The sequence below is a fragment of the Hoplias malabaricus genome, chromosome 18 (genome assembly GCF_029633855.1).
Source record: "Hoplias malabaricus isolate fHopMal1 chromosome 18, fHopMal1.hap1, whole genome shotgun sequence".
In the NCBI taxonomy this organism is placed as follows: Eukaryota; Metazoa; Chordata; class Actinopteri; order Characiformes; family Erythrinidae; genus Hoplias; species Hoplias malabaricus.
Window position 1 is genome coordinate 28,361,324 of NC_089817.1, and position 20,427 is coordinate 28,381,750.

Here is a 20,427-nt window from a genome sequence, read left to right on the forward strand (position 1 = left end):
ATAAGCTTGGGTGTATTGCACGAGGCTGTCACCCAAGGCCCCACCTACACACACACACACACACACACAAACATGCATCTGAACGGCCCGAGGCTGCGTGGCGCTGTGATCTGCCTGATGTCTGAAAGCGTTTAACAGGTGCAGAGAGCCGCGAGGCGAAGCGAGGGGAAGCTCAAATGAGAACTGATTTGATTTCTGGTGACAAGCCAGAGTCACTCAGTACCTCCATGTTTGGTTTATTATTCAGATTTCATTATTGGTGCTGAACACCTGTGCAATAACAATGATGTAAGGCTCAGATGACAGTCTACTAAAGGCGGTAATCCATAAATCAACTGTAAACACTCCCTGTAACTTTTAGCTTCCAATACAGTAGTCTCCGTGTAGAGACTTATTCTACAGCATTAAAGTCAGCACCAGTAACTTCTGCCAGCGACCCCCGCACGCCCCATCAACACTGACCCGACTTCAGCTTCACTTCATAGACCCTGTAGCTATAGCTCCACCCACAAACTCTTTATTCTCTGCATATATAGGCTATAAACCCCTGTATGGACCTTGCTTTGTGCACAGGGGCACGGTAAGCCTTCCCCAATCTCTTGAATGTGCTGTTGATGTATCTACAGGGCAGGGTTCCTGACGCATACCTGACATGGCTTTCACTGAGCTCTTATTCTGTGCTACAAAATCTGTGCCAATCTTCACCCAAAGAAGTGACATCACAAAACCTACTGTTCTGTTGTCGTAGTTTCAGGGTGCAACATGAAGTTAATTAATTAGTGTTTTGCTCCTAGGCTGAGTGTAATTCACTTTTACAGAGCTGCCCTGAAATCAAGGTGGGATGGGTAGGGAATGGGGTTGGTATCCTACCCTCCCTCCAGAAGCTACACAGTACAGTTTCTGCAGTGCTGAGACCAGAATAGCAACAGTAGATCCTTTTTTGTGTATATTGCCGGTCAGTGGAGTATCACAATGAATTTGAAGCTGTAATTTTAAGGTAAAAATACTACTTAGTGTTGCTTTAACCCCTCTGTGATGGTGCAGTAAACTGGTGTTTGAACATTCAGGAGCTGGCTGTTACTCCTCCTCCAGAAAGATTTCTTCCTCGCCTCTGTTTATTTAGGTGTGTTTACCAGTGCTCTAGTGTTTACCGCACACACCGCAGCTGAATTATGTATCAAGCACTCCTGTGCGTGTGTGTGTGTGTGTGTGTGTCCAGGCTCCAAGGCCACAGCGATGGAGTGTTTGGAGGCTGTAGCTGCTGGTTTATACTCTGAACTCTTCACTCTCCTCATCTCCCTCATCAACAGGTGATTTCTCTCTTCCTCACACTCATCTGTTCACACTTCATACACACACTCCTTCTTTTTGTTTTTTCTGTCTGTATTCTTTCTCCCTGAACGCCTTCTCTCGCTCTAGAATTCATGCTCTTTCTCCACCCCCTCATCACTCGCACTTGATCCGAGCCCTCCCTGGTCTCTCTCACTCTCACACTCTCTCTCTGTCTCTCTCTCTCACTCTCACACTCTCTCTCACTCTCACACACACACACTCTCTCTCACTCTCACTCTCACTCACTCTCTCTCTCTCTCTCTCTCTCTCTCTCACTCTCACACTCTCTCTCTCTCACTCTCACACTCTCTCTCTCTCACTCTCACACTCTCTCTCTCACTCTCTCTTGCTCTCTCTCTCTCTCTCTCACTCTCACACTCTCTCTCTCTCACTCTCACACTCTCTCTCTCACTCTCACACTCTCTCTCTCACTCTCTCTTGCTCTCTCTCTCTCTCTCTCACTCTCACACTCTCTCTCTCTCTCTCTCACTCTCACACTCTCTCTCTGTCTCTCTCACTCTCACACTCTCACACTCTCTCACTCTCACACACACTCTCTCTCTCACTCTCACACACACACTCTCTCTCTCACTCTCACACACACACACTCTCTCTCTCACTCTCACACTCTCTCTCTCTCACTCTCTCTCACTCTCTCTCACTCTCACACTCTCTCTCACACTCACTCTCTCTCTCACTCTCACTCTCACTCACTCTCACACTCTCCTCTCTCTCTCTCACTCTCACACTCTCACTCACACACTCTCTCACTCTCTCACTCTCACACACTCACTCTCTCTCTCACACTCACTCTCTCACTCTCTCTCACTCTCACACTCTCTCTCTCACTCTCACACTCTCTCTCACTCTCACTCTCTCTCTCACTCTCTCTCTCTCTCACTCTCACTCTCTCACACACTCACTCTCTCTCTCTCTCTCTCTCTGTTTTCTCACTGTGTCTCTCTATTAGGGCTCTGAAGTCCTCTCAGCACTCTCTGTGTTCGGTGCTGATTGTGGATACTCCAGGTTTTCAGAATCCTCGGCAGGTGAAGAGTGAGAGAGGAGGGACATTTGAGGAACTCTGTCATAACTACACCCAGGAGCGGCTGCAGGCCCTCTTCCACGAGCGAACCTTCGTTCAGGAGCTGGATAGATACAAGGAGGTATACACACACACACACACACACAGACAGACACACACACACACACAAGTACCCCCCTGTTGCAGCTCTCCCAGTTCTCTTCTGTCGATTCCTGCCGACTCATCCCAGTTGAACCTGCTGCTTTCTCCTGCACTAAATCTTTAGACTCTTCTTTTTTAAAAAATAAAAGCTTCAGTTCCTCGTCTGAATCAACACACCCCCTGTGTCACACCCCCCGCTGCATCTGAGACATCCCCCGTGGTCCGCTGTTGAGCACACACACTCCTAAATCTTACACTCAGTGGAGATCTTCCCTCCACCTGCTGGGACTGATATCCCCCTCCTGTTAGAGCAGGTCCAGTAAAGAGTCTCTCTGTTAAACAAACTGGAGTTACTCTCTAGTGCTAGACAGATAGATAGACAGATGGATGCATACTCCAGCAGCTCTGCTGTGTCTGATCCACTCATAACAATCTAACACACCACAAGTGAGTGCCACTGCAACACTGAGAATAATCCATGCAAATCATGGCTAGCAAAGTATGCAGAGCAACAGGTGGACTACAGTCTGTAATTGAAGAATTTAAATACTGTGTACACACACATACACATATTAATGACAGTCTGCTCTTTCAGCGGAGAGGTCACACCTCCACAGAAATGTAACAGGCCCTGAGCAGCTGAATGTTTCTAAAACCAGGCCGTGTTGTTCTGGCCTTCTCTGAATGCTACTAAATTATACAGCGGCACGCTAAAAGCCCTATTACTCACAACTGACGCTGCTAACTGCAGCCTCCAAATCGAGTTACACAAAACAAAATACATTTCCTCTGGACCTCGAGACACCTTTCACTGAACTGATTTTGGGGTTTTACTTTGATATTTAAATCTGGTCTCAAACTTATAAAGGATTGGCTGACGTGGCGGTATCCCTCAGGTGACGTTTACTATTGTAACAAAAAACGTTTTTTATACATTTCAGAAGATGTTTCCTCAGAATTTGTTGCTCTCCAGTCTGTTTGCGCGCTTGAAAACGGGTCTAATGTGTTTACAAAGCCCTTTAAATGAGTCTGTAATGTCTGTAAATGAGTAAACAAACTGGCTCAGTCCTGTATGCTAGGCTTTCTCTCGCTCTGCTCATGACAGAGGCATCTGGAGTATATGTAGACAACAGAGAGAACTCCAAACGTTGAAAACCATGAACCTAAATGAGGATTTTGCCCTATTCCAGCTCAGCAGGAGGGTAATATTGACTTATTTTTGGTTTTTTGATCATTTAAGGTGGAAATGTCTCCAAATAACTAGCTGCATTACCGACATTGCTACAAAACTAAACAGCTCGAGTAACAAATGAGTTTCTGTGGTAATTCAAGCAGTGATTAAAAACCTAAAACCAGTTCAACTTCAGCCACGTACAAACAACAGTGTTGTTCCTCCTCAAACACACCTTAAAAAGATGCTTAGCTTCTGAATGTAAACAACCAGAGAGGACTGTGTTTACCCACAATAGACGTTCCCTCTGTATCTAATGTAATTGTAGACCACTTTATGGAACTGTTTATTGTTGTTCAAACCAATGTTTATTAATATGATGACATTGTTTATGTGTTTTACCCCAAATCTGCTTCTTATTCAATTCATGTAATGGCTTCAGCAGCTTTAGCAGATTTCTATCTCTCTTCACCCCTAAGGTCTTGTTCACTAACATTTCGCAGATAAATCCCTCAGATTTCCGCCAAAGCCAGTGTCCACCCACTCACTACGTCTTCCCCCAACACAAGACACTATCCAACTGGAAGTCTCAAGGCTATCACAAGCTCCCTCTGAAACAAACAAACCACTGTTAACCGCTAACACACCGACTAGCTCAAGACGCTAGCAGGAGATCACTAAGTCAATCAGCCACAGAAGCCTATGTTAGAAGCCTAGCTTTACACAGAATTATGGGCGACATGTGGGGACACAAAGAGTGGTAGTGAAGCTAATTCGGTCACAGAAGGCTATGAAATGGGAGACGATCCATGTTTACGCTGCTTAGAAGAGCATGTTCCATTACGTGCCTGAAGCTATTAACCAGACCTTATTTCCACAGGAAAACATAGAGCTTGCCTTAGATGACATGGAGCCCAGCGTTTCTCTGTCCATCGTGGCCGTAGACCAAGCGTCCACTCAAGCTTTGGTAAGAGCCCCACTCGCAGCTTTCAATTAAACTATTTAAAAACACAATTTGAATGTTTCTGTGAAGCTGTCTTCTTTTCTGTGCTGTTGTCTGCCCTTGTTCAGGGTTTAAAGTGCTGAAAGTAGAAAGCGCTTTGTCTCCAGTATCAGCGTCTGCTATTGTAGTTTCTCTCTCTTGCATTAAGCTGGAGTTAAAGCGAGACAAAGGAACAAGACAGGCAAAAAAAAGAGGCAGCAATTTTTCGATAATTGCTAAAGTGGCCTGCCTTTAGTGGAGGGTTGCAGGAGCGCTCCGTCGCCTTTGAGGCAGAATGAGAACGGGGCCGGCTAATGGCTTAGCTTCTCCGCGCCTTTTACAACACTCGACAACGTGATAATTGCTTGGGCAGAGAAAGTGTTGTTTAACATTGGGTTTAGGACGATAAAGCATGAAATTAAAAAGAGGCCTGATCAAAGTCCAGCTCTTCGCCAGCGGAGATAAACACAGTGCTGCTTGCTGTTGTTATAAATCCATTGTAAATTGTGCTACAGACTTCAGCTACTGTAACAAATGTGAAAGAATGCTTCAAAAAAAACAATTTTACACAATTTTATACTTTCCCTAGATGTAGGTAAACAGGCAAGGCTTGGAGTCCCAGTTGTGCTTTTATATTTTAGCGCTAGAAAGCTAGCTGCTTGCTAACAAGCAGGTCTGTAGTCATCCAAATACATTCCAGGTCTCCATTAATGTTATTCAGATTGGACAATGTGGAGAAATCTGTAGTGTTTTGTGTATGAGAGCGCAAAGACGATGCTAACTGGCTTAAACAACGAGAAAACAACAACAGGGAGGAAAGAGAACAGAGCAAAAACAGCTAAAAACCAGAGAGAATGCTGCTTTGGTGTTGGATCCTTTTGGTATTTTGACCAAAGCAGGTCACAGATGTTTCCTTAAGACACAGAAGTGTGTTCTCTTGTGGAAAAGAAGGGGGATAAATCACCTTTAAGGGGATACTGATGTTGTGAAAGTGAAGTTTCTGTGGAGTGTCTCGGTCAGTAGCAGACAGAGCTCTTGCTGAGTTCTTCCACCAGTCATTATTTGTCTTGGCAGTGATGTAGTTTCCAACTGTGAGCACCTTTTGTTGAGAAAATGGAGTGTGAGCTGATAGATGGAGGTGCGTATCAGGTAGCCACTACATACCGGTGTGTTTGCGTGTGTTTGATTTAGATCCGAACGCCAGCGAGGACGGACGAGGCGAGGGGCTTGCTCTGGCTAATGGAGGAGGAGGCGCTACAGCCTGGAGGATCAGAAGACACACTGCTGGAGAGGCTGTTTGGCTACTATGGTCCTGCAGAGGGAGAGAGCAAAGGTCTCACAACCAAGCAATACTTCAGACATGGTTTAACCAATCAGATTTCAGCCAGTGAACCAACAGAAACACATATTTCCGTATACTATTTACCCCCAGGACACACGTTGCTTTTGAAGAGCGAGCGGCCTCAGCACTTCCTGCTCGGACACAGCCACGAGACGGACTGGGTGGAGTACGACACTCGTGGTTGGCTGAGTAACGCCAAACAAAACCCCGCCTCCCAGAGTTCAGCCAGTCTGCTGCAGAATTCCCAGAAGTAAGACACGCCTTCTTTTTATCACCTGAGCCAGAATTACGAATTATTTAAAACTAACGTACACTCGTACAAAGACAAGGGTTCTTTGTAGAACCACAAAACACTCAAAGAACCATTCGAATTCAGTGCATCAGAACAAAGTAAAAATATTTTGAATAGTTCTATGACTTGGGTTCTAAATAGCACCTGTTGTTCTACTGTTAGAAGATTGACATCGTAACACAAGCAGAACCTTTGCTGGTGCTGTATATATGTTCTGTGTAGAACCTTGTGCAATCTGGAGAACATTATCCCAATGCACTTGAATGCGAATAGTTCTTTGGGAGTTTGTGGTTGGTGACTTTAGCGAAGAGCCCTTGGAGAACTGTTTTTTTGAAGAGTGTTCTTGTACTTTTAAAGGAAGAACATCAGCGCTTTGTTCATGGGTCGTTCGGGCAGTGCAACGGTTCTCTCAGGTTCCATCGCCGGACTGGAGGGAGGCTCCCAGCTGGCCGTCCGCCGGGCCACCAGCATGAGGAAGACCTTCACCACGGGCATGGCTGCCGTCAAGAAGAAGTCCCTCTGCATCCAGATCAAACTGCAAGTGGTGGGTTTTAGAAGACAATGATAAACAAGTGAACTGTATTTATTTGTTTTTATTAACAATACACAGTAAGTTTCGATATCTTTTCCACTCTCGTCTTCTCCCAGGATGCCCTGCTGGACACAGTCCGGCGGTCCAGGGTCCACTTTGTGCACTGTTTTCTACCCCGTGCCGACGCGGCGCGAGGAGCAGGTTCTCCTGAAGCCCAGAGTGAGAGCTGTGACCCTGGCTTGATGCAGCTGGACGTGGCTTTACTGAGGGCTCAGCTTAGGGGCTGCAAGCTGCTGGATGCTCTTCGCATCTACAGGCAAGGTACGCAAACATGGGAGTCATTTTGTTACTGTGCTGGATCTTATGTAGAGTACCGACACTTTAGAATAGTCCCGCCTCCTCGTCAGGGTCTCTCCAATCACAGCACTGGACCTGTGTTTATATGACAGCGCAAATAAAACGACTAAAAACCAGAGTCCTCGCTCCTCACTGCTGTGCACTCAGGGTTGAGGTGAACAGCGAGCGGCTCATTATCATTTAAAGGAACAGGCGCTGAAACTGGCCGTTCTGAACAGGGATGGTTAGAGAGAGGGAAAATGATGTTGTGGTGTCTTGACCAAAGCTGCTTAGTAAGGCCCAGAACTGGTCTGCTTCATTTGACCGCTCCGGGTGACTGTCTGTGAGGAGTGTGGTGTGTTCTCCCTGTGTCTGCGTGGGTTTCCTCCGGGTGACTGTCTGTGAGGAGTGTGGTGTGTTCTCCCTGTGTCTGCGTGGGTTTCCTCCGGGTGCTCCGGTTTCCTCCCACAGTCCAAAAACACACGTTGGTAGGTGGATTGGCGACTCAAAAGTGTCCGTAGGTGTCAGCGAAAGTGTGTTGCCCTGTGAAGGACTGGCGCCCCCTTCAGGGTGTATTCCCGCCTTGCACCCAGTGATTCCAGGTAGGCTCTGGACCCACCGTGACCCTGAACTGGATAAGCGGTTACTGATAATGAATGAAGTGTCCTGCCATTTGCTTATATTTCAGATTAAGAACCTTATAGATACAATCTATGCAATCTAATTTTACATCTTCAAACCCTTTAACCTTTTCCCAGGGTATCCCGACCACATGGTCTTCTCCGAGTTCCGGCGTCGGTTCGACGTCCTGGCCCCTCACCTCACCAAAAAGCTTGGGCGAAACTACATCGTGAAGGACGAGAAGCGGGTGAGTGTCGTCCTCTTTGCTCTGAAGTGAGCACTGGAGAACCTGGCGGGGGAGAATAAAGTGCTTTTAGGGGCTCGCGAAATGAGAGAAAGCTTCCAGCTCATCTCGCGCTCTTGTGCGACTGTGGCAGTGTAACAGAGAAATAAACCCGCTTAATCAGGCCCATTGTGATGGCTTAATCAAGCCTCGCCAGCTGCGTTTCCCACTCGAATCAATAAGGGGCGCAGACAGGAGAAATGTATTAATTGCGCTGGGGCTTAGAGCTCAGAAAAATGGCCCAAAACTTATTGTAATGATCAGCTCTGAGAAATGTAGCCACTGCCCAGGGAGCTCTTTAGCAGCTCGGGCCCTAATGATTTGCTGATGCAAGCGGGAGTTACGGTCCTGTAACTATGGGTTTTAAATCTTCTGGATTTATGATCCCACTTTCCCAAATTTACGTGACTAAAAATAAGCAACTATAATAGTTTATAAAGACATCTATAAGGTGTTAATGTGTATATGGCATACAGAATATAATTCATGAAATAAACCTATTTTTATAAAGCAAAACAGTGTGGGGCTTCTGATTGGCCAAGTGATGTAGTGTTGGTCCAATCATCAGGAGATCACCGGTTCAATCCCTAAGTGTGGGAGTCATGAGGGAGCACTCCCCTCCCCTCATCACATTGAATGTTGTCAGCCAGTGCATGAATCCGTCAGCTGATGTGATGGATGTGGGCAGTCGCCATGCTCCGGTTTGTTGGTCTGTCCGATGGCTTTCACCATATAATTACAGCTTCAAAACCATTGTGATGATTCACGGACATGTAACATGGCGAATAGGGCACTGCTGAAACTGCACTATGTATCGTTTGGAGGAGGGCAGGACCACCCCCTTTATTTTCAAAACAGTGCTGAAAATGTGAATTCCACCCTGCGACTGTAGGGGGAGCAGTGAAACCTGTTGGTGAAACTTCTCTCAACGTCCTGACGAGAGGAGCGCGAGAAGAGCGAAGGTCAACTGTGTTAGAATTCCCTCTGGAAGGAGGCCTCGTGAAAACTAAAATGGTGGGAAGAAGAAAGAACGAAAGAAAGAATGCACAAAAGCCGGCCTTAGCTGAGAGGAGAAGAGAGGAGAGCGGAGGAGAAAAGAGCGAGCGGCTGATTTCCCCTGTGCCAGCGTCTCACTGATGGGTTTCTGTGGAAACAGACTGGAACAATGGCCCCTTAGTGCTGTCAGTGCCCCCCCCACCACCTACCCACCCCACTACACTGTAATCTAGATGGGGCTATTCAACTGGAGTTCTCAAGACCTGTCCACAACAGAGAGAGAGAGAGAGAGAGAGAGAGAGAGAGAGAGAGAGAGAGAGAGAGAGAGAGAGAGAGAGAGAGAGAGAGAGAGAGAGAGAGAGAGAGAGAGAGAACGACATTGATAGATAAGGAGAAGGAGAGAGAGAGCAAGAGAAAAAGTGAAAGATTGATGTTGAGTGGGAGAGAGAGAGAGCTGGCGTTCTCTGGGCTGTTTTGACTCAGTGACAGCAGCAGGACATTTAGGGGACGAGTGGCTGCGCTCTACTGGGAAGTACGGTTCGTTTTCGTCTTGTTTATCTGCTTATTTTTAGCGGTGCCTTCTGTTAATAAAGTCAGTCGAGGCGTTCGTGTGCTGCTTTTTCTTTTATTTATTTATTTGGGCAACTTTATATTCACCAAATATCAAGGCTTCATCAGTGCTCTTTTGATATATTGCACTATCCCTACTGCAATATGTAGCAATGTATTTGCAATACTTTGCCAATATCAGCGCTAGTAGAGCACTGAGTGGTTTTAAGATGTTAGGATGTTCATGTAATAGTGTGTGTGTGTGTGTGTGTGTTCACAGGCCGTAGAGGAGCTGCTGGAGTCTCTGGACCTGGAGAAGAGCAGTTATCACATGGGACTGAGCAGGGTGAGGCCTAGTTTAGATTCAGCTCACACTGAATTGTTTAATGTGACCTCTCTTACATCCCCCTTGTTGACTTAAATCTCAGACCCCCGCTGAGGACCACTGTGCTACGCATTGTTAAAGTGTATTTATACACTGAATTAGAATTAGAAACACTTTATTGGCCACTGTACAGAGGAAGCCCAATCCGTGCAGCGAAACACACATTTACACATGCAGTAGTGAACACTAGGGGGCAGTGAGCACACATGCACTAGTCACGATTCCCTAACCACCAGGCCACGGCTGCCCACTGAGAGGTTAACAAAATTATTCTTATTAGTTGCAGATGACTGTGAATATGACCAGATGCCCAATCCCATTTTACCCTTTAGTCCAACCCCTCCGTTTTGCCTAGGGGTAGGGGGTGTCAAGTCTTGTTGGGATACAGGGGTAGGGTGAAGTGATACGAAAATGTAAAGTGGCCCTTGAAACTGAGAGGGCCATAAATGAATGCCTCATTAATAAACTCATGTGTCACTATTTTATCCTTTAAAAGCTATATTGTATTACCAAAGATTAATGTAATTCAGTGTATTATGAGCCTTTACTTCATAACAAGCTGAATGTTTGAATGTCTCAGTTATCTAGTACATTTCCAGTTTCACCTTAGATTGTGGTTTAAGTTCCACCTTAAATTTAAGGTGGAACAGGAAGTTCTGATGAAACATCTACTAAATAAGAATCTGAATTCAGCTTCATGTCACAGAACAGTGAGGAGTGGGTGTTAATATATGATTGTGGAACACTTCTGAACTCCTACGTCACACTAAATTTAACTTAAGTCCAACAGCTCTGCTCTGATATCACTGCAGACTGGCGGAGATGCCCACAGAGCACCGGTAGTCACTTGGGGATGAAGAACTATAGGGGGTCCTCGACTTACGATGTTGATCCGTTCCTACGTCGCGTCGTAAACTGATTTTCGGTGTAAGTCGGAACATACGTACATACTGTACGTAAATAACATACTGTAAGAACTTATCCTATCCTAACACCTATCTTCCTCGGTCCCGAGCCGCGTAACCGTGTATTCTTCCGCCGCGCACACCACACACGAAGTTCACGTTACGACGTTTCCGACGCAAAACCACTTAAGTCGAAACAAGGCTTTATACAGTAAATGGGAGATGTGTCGTAACTCGTAACTGCCATATCAGGCTCTTGAAGGGTCGTCCCGTTTCATAGCCCAAGACTCCAAGGGGCAAAGTGAAGTTTAAGAACCAGAGGTAGGGGTAAAAATAAGAAATGGGATTGGACCAAATTCATCTTTACGGTGTTGATCATATGAACCAGGGTTCACAGGTTTGACGACGCAAATAAAGCCATTTAAGATCTATGTTACACCACCATTCCACGTTTCTAGTGGTACTCAACCGCCTTTGTCATTTCGATCCAGCTTGGTTATAAAGAAAGCAGTTCATTTATAGCTCCATTAAATAAGCAGTTTGTTTACAGTCACAGACCCTCTCTGTAATGACACATTGGTCAGTGGTTTCATAATTTTTTTTATCTTTCACCCGCACCGTGTTGGAATAACGGTCTTCCCTTTGTGCTGAGGTCATTGTCCGGGCCGTGGCTGGACACTGATTGGGTTCCTGGCAGTGCTCGTCCACTAATCACAAAATAAACAGCAGTGGCCTAATCCCATCAGCTGGAACGAAGCTGGGGAGTAACAGCGGTGTGTAAACAAACTCTAGTCCCAGATGAGGGTGAATTTATTGGACCGTGTTATAACTTTGGAACGCGTGGGTAATTGTTCTGGCCACTGCTAGCCTTTGGCATTTGAAGGAAGAAGTAAGTTAGAAGTGACTTCTTAGGAGTAGATTACAGGAAAACACCAAACTGATCTGTTTTGTTGTGGGCAGATTTGGACCGTGGTTCTGATGAGTTTGTTTTATAGCAGAGGTTAAAGAGGTACATATGCGGCTATTGAAGCCTAATCTATGGACCGGGTAGAGCTGAGGTTTCCTTAAAATATTGATTGGCATCTTCAAAACAACTAAACCATCCAGACTTTGTTCCCTAGGAAATAAGTCGTTGTGAAGTCTTTATTGGGGAAGTGTAACAAGTCAGTGCCACACAGCTCCAGGGTCTTTCATGCCCGTGTTCTCTCTGTGTCTGTTTGGGTTTCCTCCCACAGACTGTAGTGTTTGTAGGTGGACTAACTATCCTAGAAACAGTGTCCACTATGCCATACGGTGTGTCCCAAGTCTGTACTGGGACCCACTGCTGCCAGAAACAGAACAATAAAAACCAGAACAGGTGATTCTATGTCGCCTCGAGCCGATGGGGTTGGGCGTCCTTGAGCTACAGGTGCATCCGATGAAGATGAAGGTTAAGTCGGACAATACTGGACTTTTCCATATGGTCACAGAATAATTTCAATGCCTCCTAGCGGCTCCAATCACACAGATCTTGTGCCGTCAGCGATTCTGCAGCTGCTCTCCCTCTGAGATAATCACGCTCTATAAGAGACCAGGCTGTAATGTGCATTAAACGCTCATCGATTGGTGCGTTTTCTTCAGGTTTGTGCTGATATTCTTTGCCCAGTCAGGCGTGGGCTTCCAGAGCCCCCACTGCTTCGTCTGCTCCAGGATTTTACACTAGATTCACTCATCACACTCGTCTCACACTGTGTCGAATCTCCATAGACCTGAGCACACCAACAGACCAGGAACGGTGGAACCGTGTGCCCCATGACCCACCACGACTAGGACCAGGATGAAGACCAGAAAATGAATGAATAAATGAATGCTCCTGCATCTAGTGTAAGCCTTTGCAGAGGAATACATTCAACAAGGGACACACTCCCAATTAATAATACCCTTGACTTCAGAAGTACTTCCTCCTCTGTGAACTGCTCTCTGTTTCTCAAGAACGGAGCATTTGACATCAAAGCATCTTCAATGGCTTTGTTTACCTCTTATTTTCTGCATGTGTTTGTGCAGAAATCTTGAAGCATCTCTCTTTTAATGATAAAAGCGTAGAGCTGGAGTATTCTGACAGGAAGCTGATGCACTGTGTTTTAATGACAGCTGGGCTTCCTCAGCTAAGCTTTTCCATCAGGAATTTGTCATGAGTCATTATGAGAATAGTATTCAATATGAAGTGTTATATTTATAATGTGCCTTGAAAAGTAACAGAAGCATTATTTGTTTCAACAGAGGGCTGTATGTACAGTCTGCGTCATGTTAAATGGGACGTACTATGAAAAATGCTTATGCAATAAATATGTGGGGATGTGGAGCCCACCAACCCACACACTGTGAAACAAGAGCACCCAGTCTTTGTTTATGTGAGACTTATGTGAGTTTATAACGGAGTAATAAGAGCACTGAGTAAAAACAGAGAAAGAAAGAGAACTGAGGGAAAATGGCTAAAAACCAGAGCTCCCCACTGCTGTGCACTCGGGGTCACGGTGAACAGCGAGCGGCTCGTTATCATTTAAAGGAACAGACGCTGAAACCGGCCGATCCGAACAGGGCTGTGTAGACGGGGGGAGAACGCTGCTGTGATGTTTTGACCACAAAAAGCAAGTCATAAACATTACTTTAAGGTCATATTAAAGCTTTTTGTTTATATATTTCACAGCATTTTAATTTATTAATAATAATTACCATCTGAGGATGTGTGCTTTCTTTATGAGAAAGGAGCATCACAATCCAGTAGCTTTATGGTGATGACCAAATGACTTCTATGCTAATGAGTATGTACGTGCAGTAGCAAATTTCAGTGCCTAGCACCTGTGAGCCAATGAGAAAGCTTTTCCATAATCCAAACTTCTGATTGGCTGCCTAAGCTAAAGACTGTAGACATGTTATTAGCAGCAGTGCTTTTATTTGTGTGCAGTTTTATTATTATCTTACACTTCTTTCTTCTTTAAGCCACACCCACTTTGAAGAAATATCAAAAATGATTGTTTGGAAATGAATTTTTTTTAATGATATTCCGCCCTGCTCTTCACTAATGCATTTTAAAATGTGTGTGTTGTGTTTTGTAGGTGTTCTTCAGAGCGGGGACCTTGGCTAAACTCGAGGAGCAGAGGGATGAACAGACGAGGCGGAACATCACCCTGTTCCAGGCGTCCTGCAGGGGATACCTGTCCCGCCAGGCTTTCAAGAAGAGAAAGGTACATCCCCGTCACTGGCACCAAACACAGCAGCTTTACATATAATAACTGTCACTGCACATCGGCATCAGAGCATTTGAAAAAAAACAACAACTCTAAAACAGGTGAAAAGTAAGTGGAATAAACTCCTGCTCAAGTACAGAATTCAGAGTGAGTTTTAGAGTTATTTAAATATGAAATATTTAAAATATTTTAGAGAAAAGGTTATGAATGCATGGAAATATCCACGAAATCAGGAGCAACTAAATAAGCCCTTCTTGATAACTGACATGAACCTACACAATAAATAGATGTTTAAAAACGCTGCTTCTGTGGAGCATCACTCACTCACTCACTCACTCATTTACTGTGTAAACATATATCTTTACAAAGGTTTGAAAAGACTTATTTCAACCAGTCAGTTATTCACACATTCACTCACTCACATTTAACAAAATGTTCAAAATATAGACACATAAAATGTCTTATTCCAATTTTCATTTTCTTCACTTACTCACTCACTCAATCACTCACTCCGTCACTCATTCACTCACTCAGTCACCTGTTCACACACTCACTCAGTAGCTTGTTGGCTTACTCACTCACTCACTCACATTTAACAAAATGTGAATAAAGACACTCCTCAGTTTTGTTTTCATAAATGACTCTCTTTTAATTCCTCTGTCAGTTTTGGATATTAATCTGGCTCAGATTTCCATATTTTACTCGATGCCGTTAATATTCAGGTGTTTTGTTGGTGAAAGTTGGACTAGTGTGAACAGGTCCTTTTGTGCTTCGGTGTAGTCTTTCAACCCACCAGCAAGGTCCATGATCCATCAACCAGTTCCATGATCTACGAACAAGGTCCATGACCCACGGACAATATCCATGATCCACCAATGAGGTCCATGATCCATCAACCAGTTCAATGATCCACCAGCAAGGTCCATGATCCATCAACCAGTTCAATGATCCACCAGCAAGGTCCATGATCCACCAGCAAGGTCCATGATCCATCAACCAGTTCCATGATCTACGAACAAGGTCCATTATAAACCAGCAAGGTCCATGACCCACGGACAATATCCATGATCCACCAATGAGGTCCATGATCCATCAACCAGTTCCATGATCCATCAACCAGGTCCATGATCCACCAACAAGGTCCATGATCCACCAACAAGGTCCATGATCCACCAGCAAGGTCCATGATCCACCAGCAAGGTCCATGATCCACCAGCAAGGTCCATGATCCACCAGCAAGGTCCATGATCCACCAGCAAGGTCCATGATCCACCAGCAAGGACCATGATCCACCAGCAAGGACCATGATCCACCAGCAAGGACCATGATCCACCAGCAAGGACCATGATCCACCAGCAAGGTCCATGATCCACCAACCGGGTCCATGATCCACCAACCGGGTCCATGATCCACCAACCGGGTCCATGATCCACCAACAAGGTCCATGATCCACCAACAAGGTCCATGATCCATCCACCAGCACAAGTCTTAAGCCGGATACACTTCCTACCACCAACCTCCCGTTTCACAAGGATTTGGGAGAGGTACCAGGAGCACACAAGAGAGAACACACTGATTTCTTGGAGCTGTGCTACAGCAGCACCACCCGTTGCATAAAATGTTAGCAAATAGTCTTGTTTATTATATGCACGCCACTGATGTCATGTGATGTGAGTGCTGTAAGTGTTGTTGTGCTGCTATAAGGCAGAGCTGGGAGCTGGAACACTTCATAGAAAGTATTTCTATATCGAATCATCCGCTTTCTGCTGTCTGGGCCCGGTGCATCACAGCATCCATCTGGATTAACTTCAGAACCCTGACACATGCACTTCAATCACGGCCTGATTGGCCAAGCTGCCAAAAGAGGCGCCCATCTCCCCCCCGTTATTGATCTCTCACTTCAAAATGGCACCTGGCCATCTTTTATCAAGGGCTCCTTATGTCCAGATCCTGCCAGTCACAGCTCCGTCTCCAGGATCCCGGCTCCAGTTGAGCGCTTTACCGTCCGGCCATGACACATCATAATGAACATCAAGGACTCGGCTGTCTGTCTCATTGTGGATCGAGCCGCGTCTCTCCAAGACATGAGCACATTGGCTGCAGGGGTGTTGACGGCATTTAAAGCTGGAGGAGAGTTTAACTTGTGGCTTGTGTCCATCGTTTCTTCAGTTCCCAGACACTGTGACTTTGCTCAAAGGTTTTCTGGGCCTCTCTTGCGTCGTGGCAGGGTTTGAAAAGTGTTTTGGTTTGTGCCGCACCTTTCCATTTCAGAATCTCAGGTACATACAGCTCATATTTACAATTCATTCTTAAATTCACCCATTAATCCATCTTCCACAGAGCCTTCCCACAATCACTTTACAATTACATAGAGCCTTTCTAGAAACCCAAGGACGCTTTACAATAAACACTCAACATTCAATCCACACACACACTGGCGAGAAGAGGCACAGCGTACTCTCGACCAGGAACGACCGACCCCCTGGAGGACTGCATCGGGCACTAGGGCGTCACCCTGGATAGAGCGCCAATCCATATCTGGGCCCATACACATTCACTCACACATACACACTCATTCATTCACACACCAGGACAGTTATAAGAGAAGCCAATTCACAAGGCAGGAATGGACAGGGTCCCGGTCGATCCCAGGACATCACACACTCACCCAGTCACTCACACAGCTGTGGATGATATCACAGATGTAGACCTCCCATTTCGTACCAGCTCTACACAGAGACCGGTTGCATTCGGTTTAAATTAGGGGTTGGCTGGAGTTGTAGCCAGGAACAGAGAGAACCCCTCATTGTGAAGGGTTGGAAACCTGAGCCCACAGTGGACCGTGTGGTTACACCACACTCTGAGCAGAGCTATCAGTTTCGTTGCGTGCGCCGCAGCCCAGGGAGAGTGCTCTGAGCACGGACGACGTCGGGAAATTGCTTTGTAGTGGATTTATTCCTTTGTCTTCTTTTCAGGCTGCTTTATTTTTTCTTTTCCTTTAAGTAATTTCCCCTGATATTGATATTTCTATTATCTCTGCTCCTTTCCCCTTTGTGGCAGGGTGCAAGTAGCTTGTGAGTAATGCTCTCCGAGTGGGAATAGGGACGCAGGGAGAGGAGGAGCATGTGCAGAAGCTATTCTTCACGGAGGTAGGCATGGGCTAGGAGTTTTTAGAGGTGGAGAAAGGCCAGACTACGAGGAGTCACTTCAATTATGAAGATGGATGCTTCTTCTTTTGTTTCAAGTCTGTGTGTAATAAGAGATTGGGAGCACATCGTTTATTGTTGTAGATACGTGTGAAATTTATCGACGCTCCACTCACTTCCAGCCGCTGTATGGGGGGTCAGTTATCTCATAAATTCTGTTGTTGTGTTGTTATCTGATATTCTGTGTTGAGCTTATTCTACAGGAAATTCTAGGAATGGGAAATACCTACTTCTTTGTGGATGGCCCCTGCGCCAAGTGTCTGGCATTGAGCATTGTGTGCAGCTGCTTCAGGAAGTCACACGTATCCCTCCCCTAGTGTAACAACAACACCCAGTTAGATTTTGAGTTCTGCAAAGTCAGAGGACCAAGCGAAAACAGCTAAAAAACAGCGTTTCCGCTCCTCGTTCTGACTGCTGTGCGCTCGGGGTCGGGGTGAACAGCGAGCGACTCGTTATCATTTAAAGGAACAGGACTGTTGAGACGGGGGAGAACACTGTTGTAAGGTTTGATCCTTGTGGTGTTATGACAAATCAGGTCAAAGTACAATGTGCTTACTGTGTCCGTTTTAAAGGAATTTCCCGATCCCAGAACTGGAGGCTGGATCAAAGCCCTCAAAGCTTGATGCCACAATCAAAAGTGTTTCGGAATCGTACTGGTACAACTGGATTAAAATGGCTGTGCCCCCGCTCTTGTCTGATTAGACCCCTGTCTGTTGTAGTGTGAGTTGCTTTTGATTACAGAGCCCGGGACCTGTTTAGGCTGCTGACGGCTTTGTTTATTATTTGCTAGACATCCCAACTGAGGCCCTGTTAGAGATGCTCCCCGGCCCTGCCTCGCCTCGCTGTGTGTGTCTGGGTTTGCGTGCGTGTGTGAGAAAACATGTTTCTAGCCTTTCATGCCGTGACAAATTGTAATTGGCCGAACAGGCCGCCTTAGGGGCTAAATCCACTTGATGCTTAGCAGTGTGTCGCTTTAATTGGGTTTTCACAAAATCGGTAGCTGCTGGAGACGTCTGCGTACAGGCAACGTGTAAACGCTGCAAAATGCTTTAGCCGTCTGCCAAGACGCGCTGATGTTTGATTTAATTAATCAGAGGCGCTCCCAGCCTTTCTGTATGTGTGTTCCCTCTGAAAAGCTGATGGATTTTTTTTTCCTGCCAGTTACAGGACTGAAAGCACACACACACACACACACACACACACTAATGTTCAGACATTAGCACGCACTCACTTCTTTCTAAACATTTCAATTTCTTAGAACAGCTTTCCACTTTCAATTTGTCTGAATATTGTAATTAATATTTTGTCCTTGGATACTTAATATTTAATTGCACATGGATGTAACAGGCGCCCCCTCCAGGTTCTCGCATTGCGCCCAGTGATTCCAGGTAGGCTCTGGACCCACCGTGACCCTGAACTGGATAAGGTTTACAGATAATATACAATATCCCATCAGGAGAGATCATTCTCAAACACTGGAGCTAATGAATGCAATGTTATACTCAGACTGCGGTGCAAGAAAAAGCTCTGTCAGGTCATTGACCCATCATTTTCTGTCTCTCAGGTCCAGGACCTGGCCATCCGCTGCATCCAGAAGAACATCAAGAAGAACCGGGGTGTGAAGGGCTGGCCCTGGTGGAAGCTCTTCACCACGGTGCGTCCACTTATCGAGGTGCAGTTGACCGAGGAGCAGATCCGAGGCAAAGATGTGAGTCCATCCTCTTGTCAGTATCCATTATGGTTATTCCCCCACACTATCACTCTCCAGACGCATGGGCTGATGCGGATTTCCCTTTCGTTCGTTTCTGCTGCGCGAATTACATAGCGTTTGCTTTCTTGGTTGATGTAATCTAACAGCTTTTGTGTCGGATAAGTCCCGCTCCACCAGCTTCCCGATCTCGATCCGAGTTCAAAGCCGTCCGAAGCTGAACGTCCGCAGGTGGGAGGCTTGAATAATAGTCTGGGTTTAGATGGAGCCACATGGTGAAACTGGGCTTTCAGCTGCTGTTTGGGGTGGTATCATATGAAGACGGAAGTAGGGGAAGTAGGGAAGAGGGAGCCTTTTGACCAGATCAGCCTTATCTGTCCATGTATATTGACACGAGAGAGTAGGGTCAAAGGTCCCATGTGCCTCCTCTCACTCGCCGCCTCCACCCTACTGCACTGGTGGGGTGAAGTGTATCCCAGCCGGAATGCAACATGTACTTTCTGTAATTGCAGGAGGAGATCCAGCTACTGAAATCCAAGTTCGAGAAGGTAGAGAAGGAGAGGAACGAGCTCAGACTGACCACAGATCGACTGGAGAGCAGGGTAAGAGAAATGGCACTTTGTTTCTTGTACTTTTCTTATAGTTGGGACAGCAGCAAAGTATTTGTAGGCCTTATTTATCTTTATATGGGGATGCATACACTTATACAGTGCTTTTCTAGATGCCTAAAGTCCTTTACGTGATTTGGTACAATATAGAGTTGCCTCAACCAATGCCAATGTGCTGCACCTTCTCGGATAATGCAACAGCGGTCAATCAGCACCAGTACACTGACCAAACATCAGCTATTATTTAAAGAGGAGATGAGACAGCGTGACAAAGCCAGTTTATTTGAAGCTAGGGGCGATTATGAGCTCAGGAGTGAGCCCACTGTCAGATTTACCACACGGTCTAAGTAACGCTCCAACGACTTTTCAGGACCCTTTTAAGACCTCAGGGTTAGGACCACAGTTTCACGTTTCATCTGAAGGACAACGCTGTTTGCTCAGCACAATGTTCCTGTCACTGCACTCGGGCACTGGGATCCTCACAGACCACAGGGATAGTGCCCACTGTTGGCCCCACCAACACCAATTCCAGCAGTCGTCCTAGATTTCCTAGGAGGTCTTCCATCCAAGAGCTGGCCCACACCTACTTAGCTTGAATGGATTTGCATGTTCTGATGCTATTTCTGCAACCCCTTTTTGTAGACCACAAAACAGCAGGTGAATAAAGCAGAATAAATGCCGGCGCAAGCAGTTGTCCAAGCGGCTGCGGCATTTAATGACTGTTAATGTTCTCCTCCAAGCATATAGAGCGGATACTGTGTTAGCCAGT

At 45.9% G+C, this 20,427-nt stretch overlaps 1 protein-coding gene across 1 annotated transcript in view; it reads left to right on the plus strand.

Annotated features, from left to right (window-relative positions):
* LOC136674319 (unconventional myosin-XVIIIa-like) overlaps positions 1 to 20,427 on the plus strand; it is a 93,979-nt gene that overhangs the window by 45,769 nt on the left and 27,783 nt on the right. Inside the window, exons 13-24 of the mRNA XM_066650251.1 lie at positions 1,220 to 1,310; positions 2,303 to 2,495; positions 4,567 to 4,653; positions 5,860 to 6,001; positions 6,101 to 6,260; positions 6,660 to 6,846; positions 6,951 to 7,155; positions 7,929 to 8,038; positions 9,900 to 9,965; positions 14,005 to 14,133; positions 18,907 to 19,050; positions 19,563 to 19,652. Of these exons, the coding sequence (XP_066506348.1) occupies positions 1,220 to 1,310; positions 2,303 to 2,495; positions 4,567 to 4,653; positions 5,860 to 6,001; positions 6,101 to 6,260; positions 6,660 to 6,846; positions 6,951 to 7,155; positions 7,929 to 8,038; positions 9,900 to 9,965; positions 14,005 to 14,133; positions 18,907 to 19,050; positions 19,563 to 19,652 (1,604 nt within the window). The remainder of the gene's footprint in view (positions 1 to 1,219; positions 1,311 to 2,302; positions 2,496 to 4,566; positions 4,654 to 5,859; positions 6,002 to 6,100; positions 6,261 to 6,659; positions 6,847 to 6,950; positions 7,156 to 7,928; positions 8,039 to 9,899; positions 9,966 to 14,004; positions 14,134 to 18,906; positions 19,051 to 19,562; positions 19,653 to 20,427) is intronic.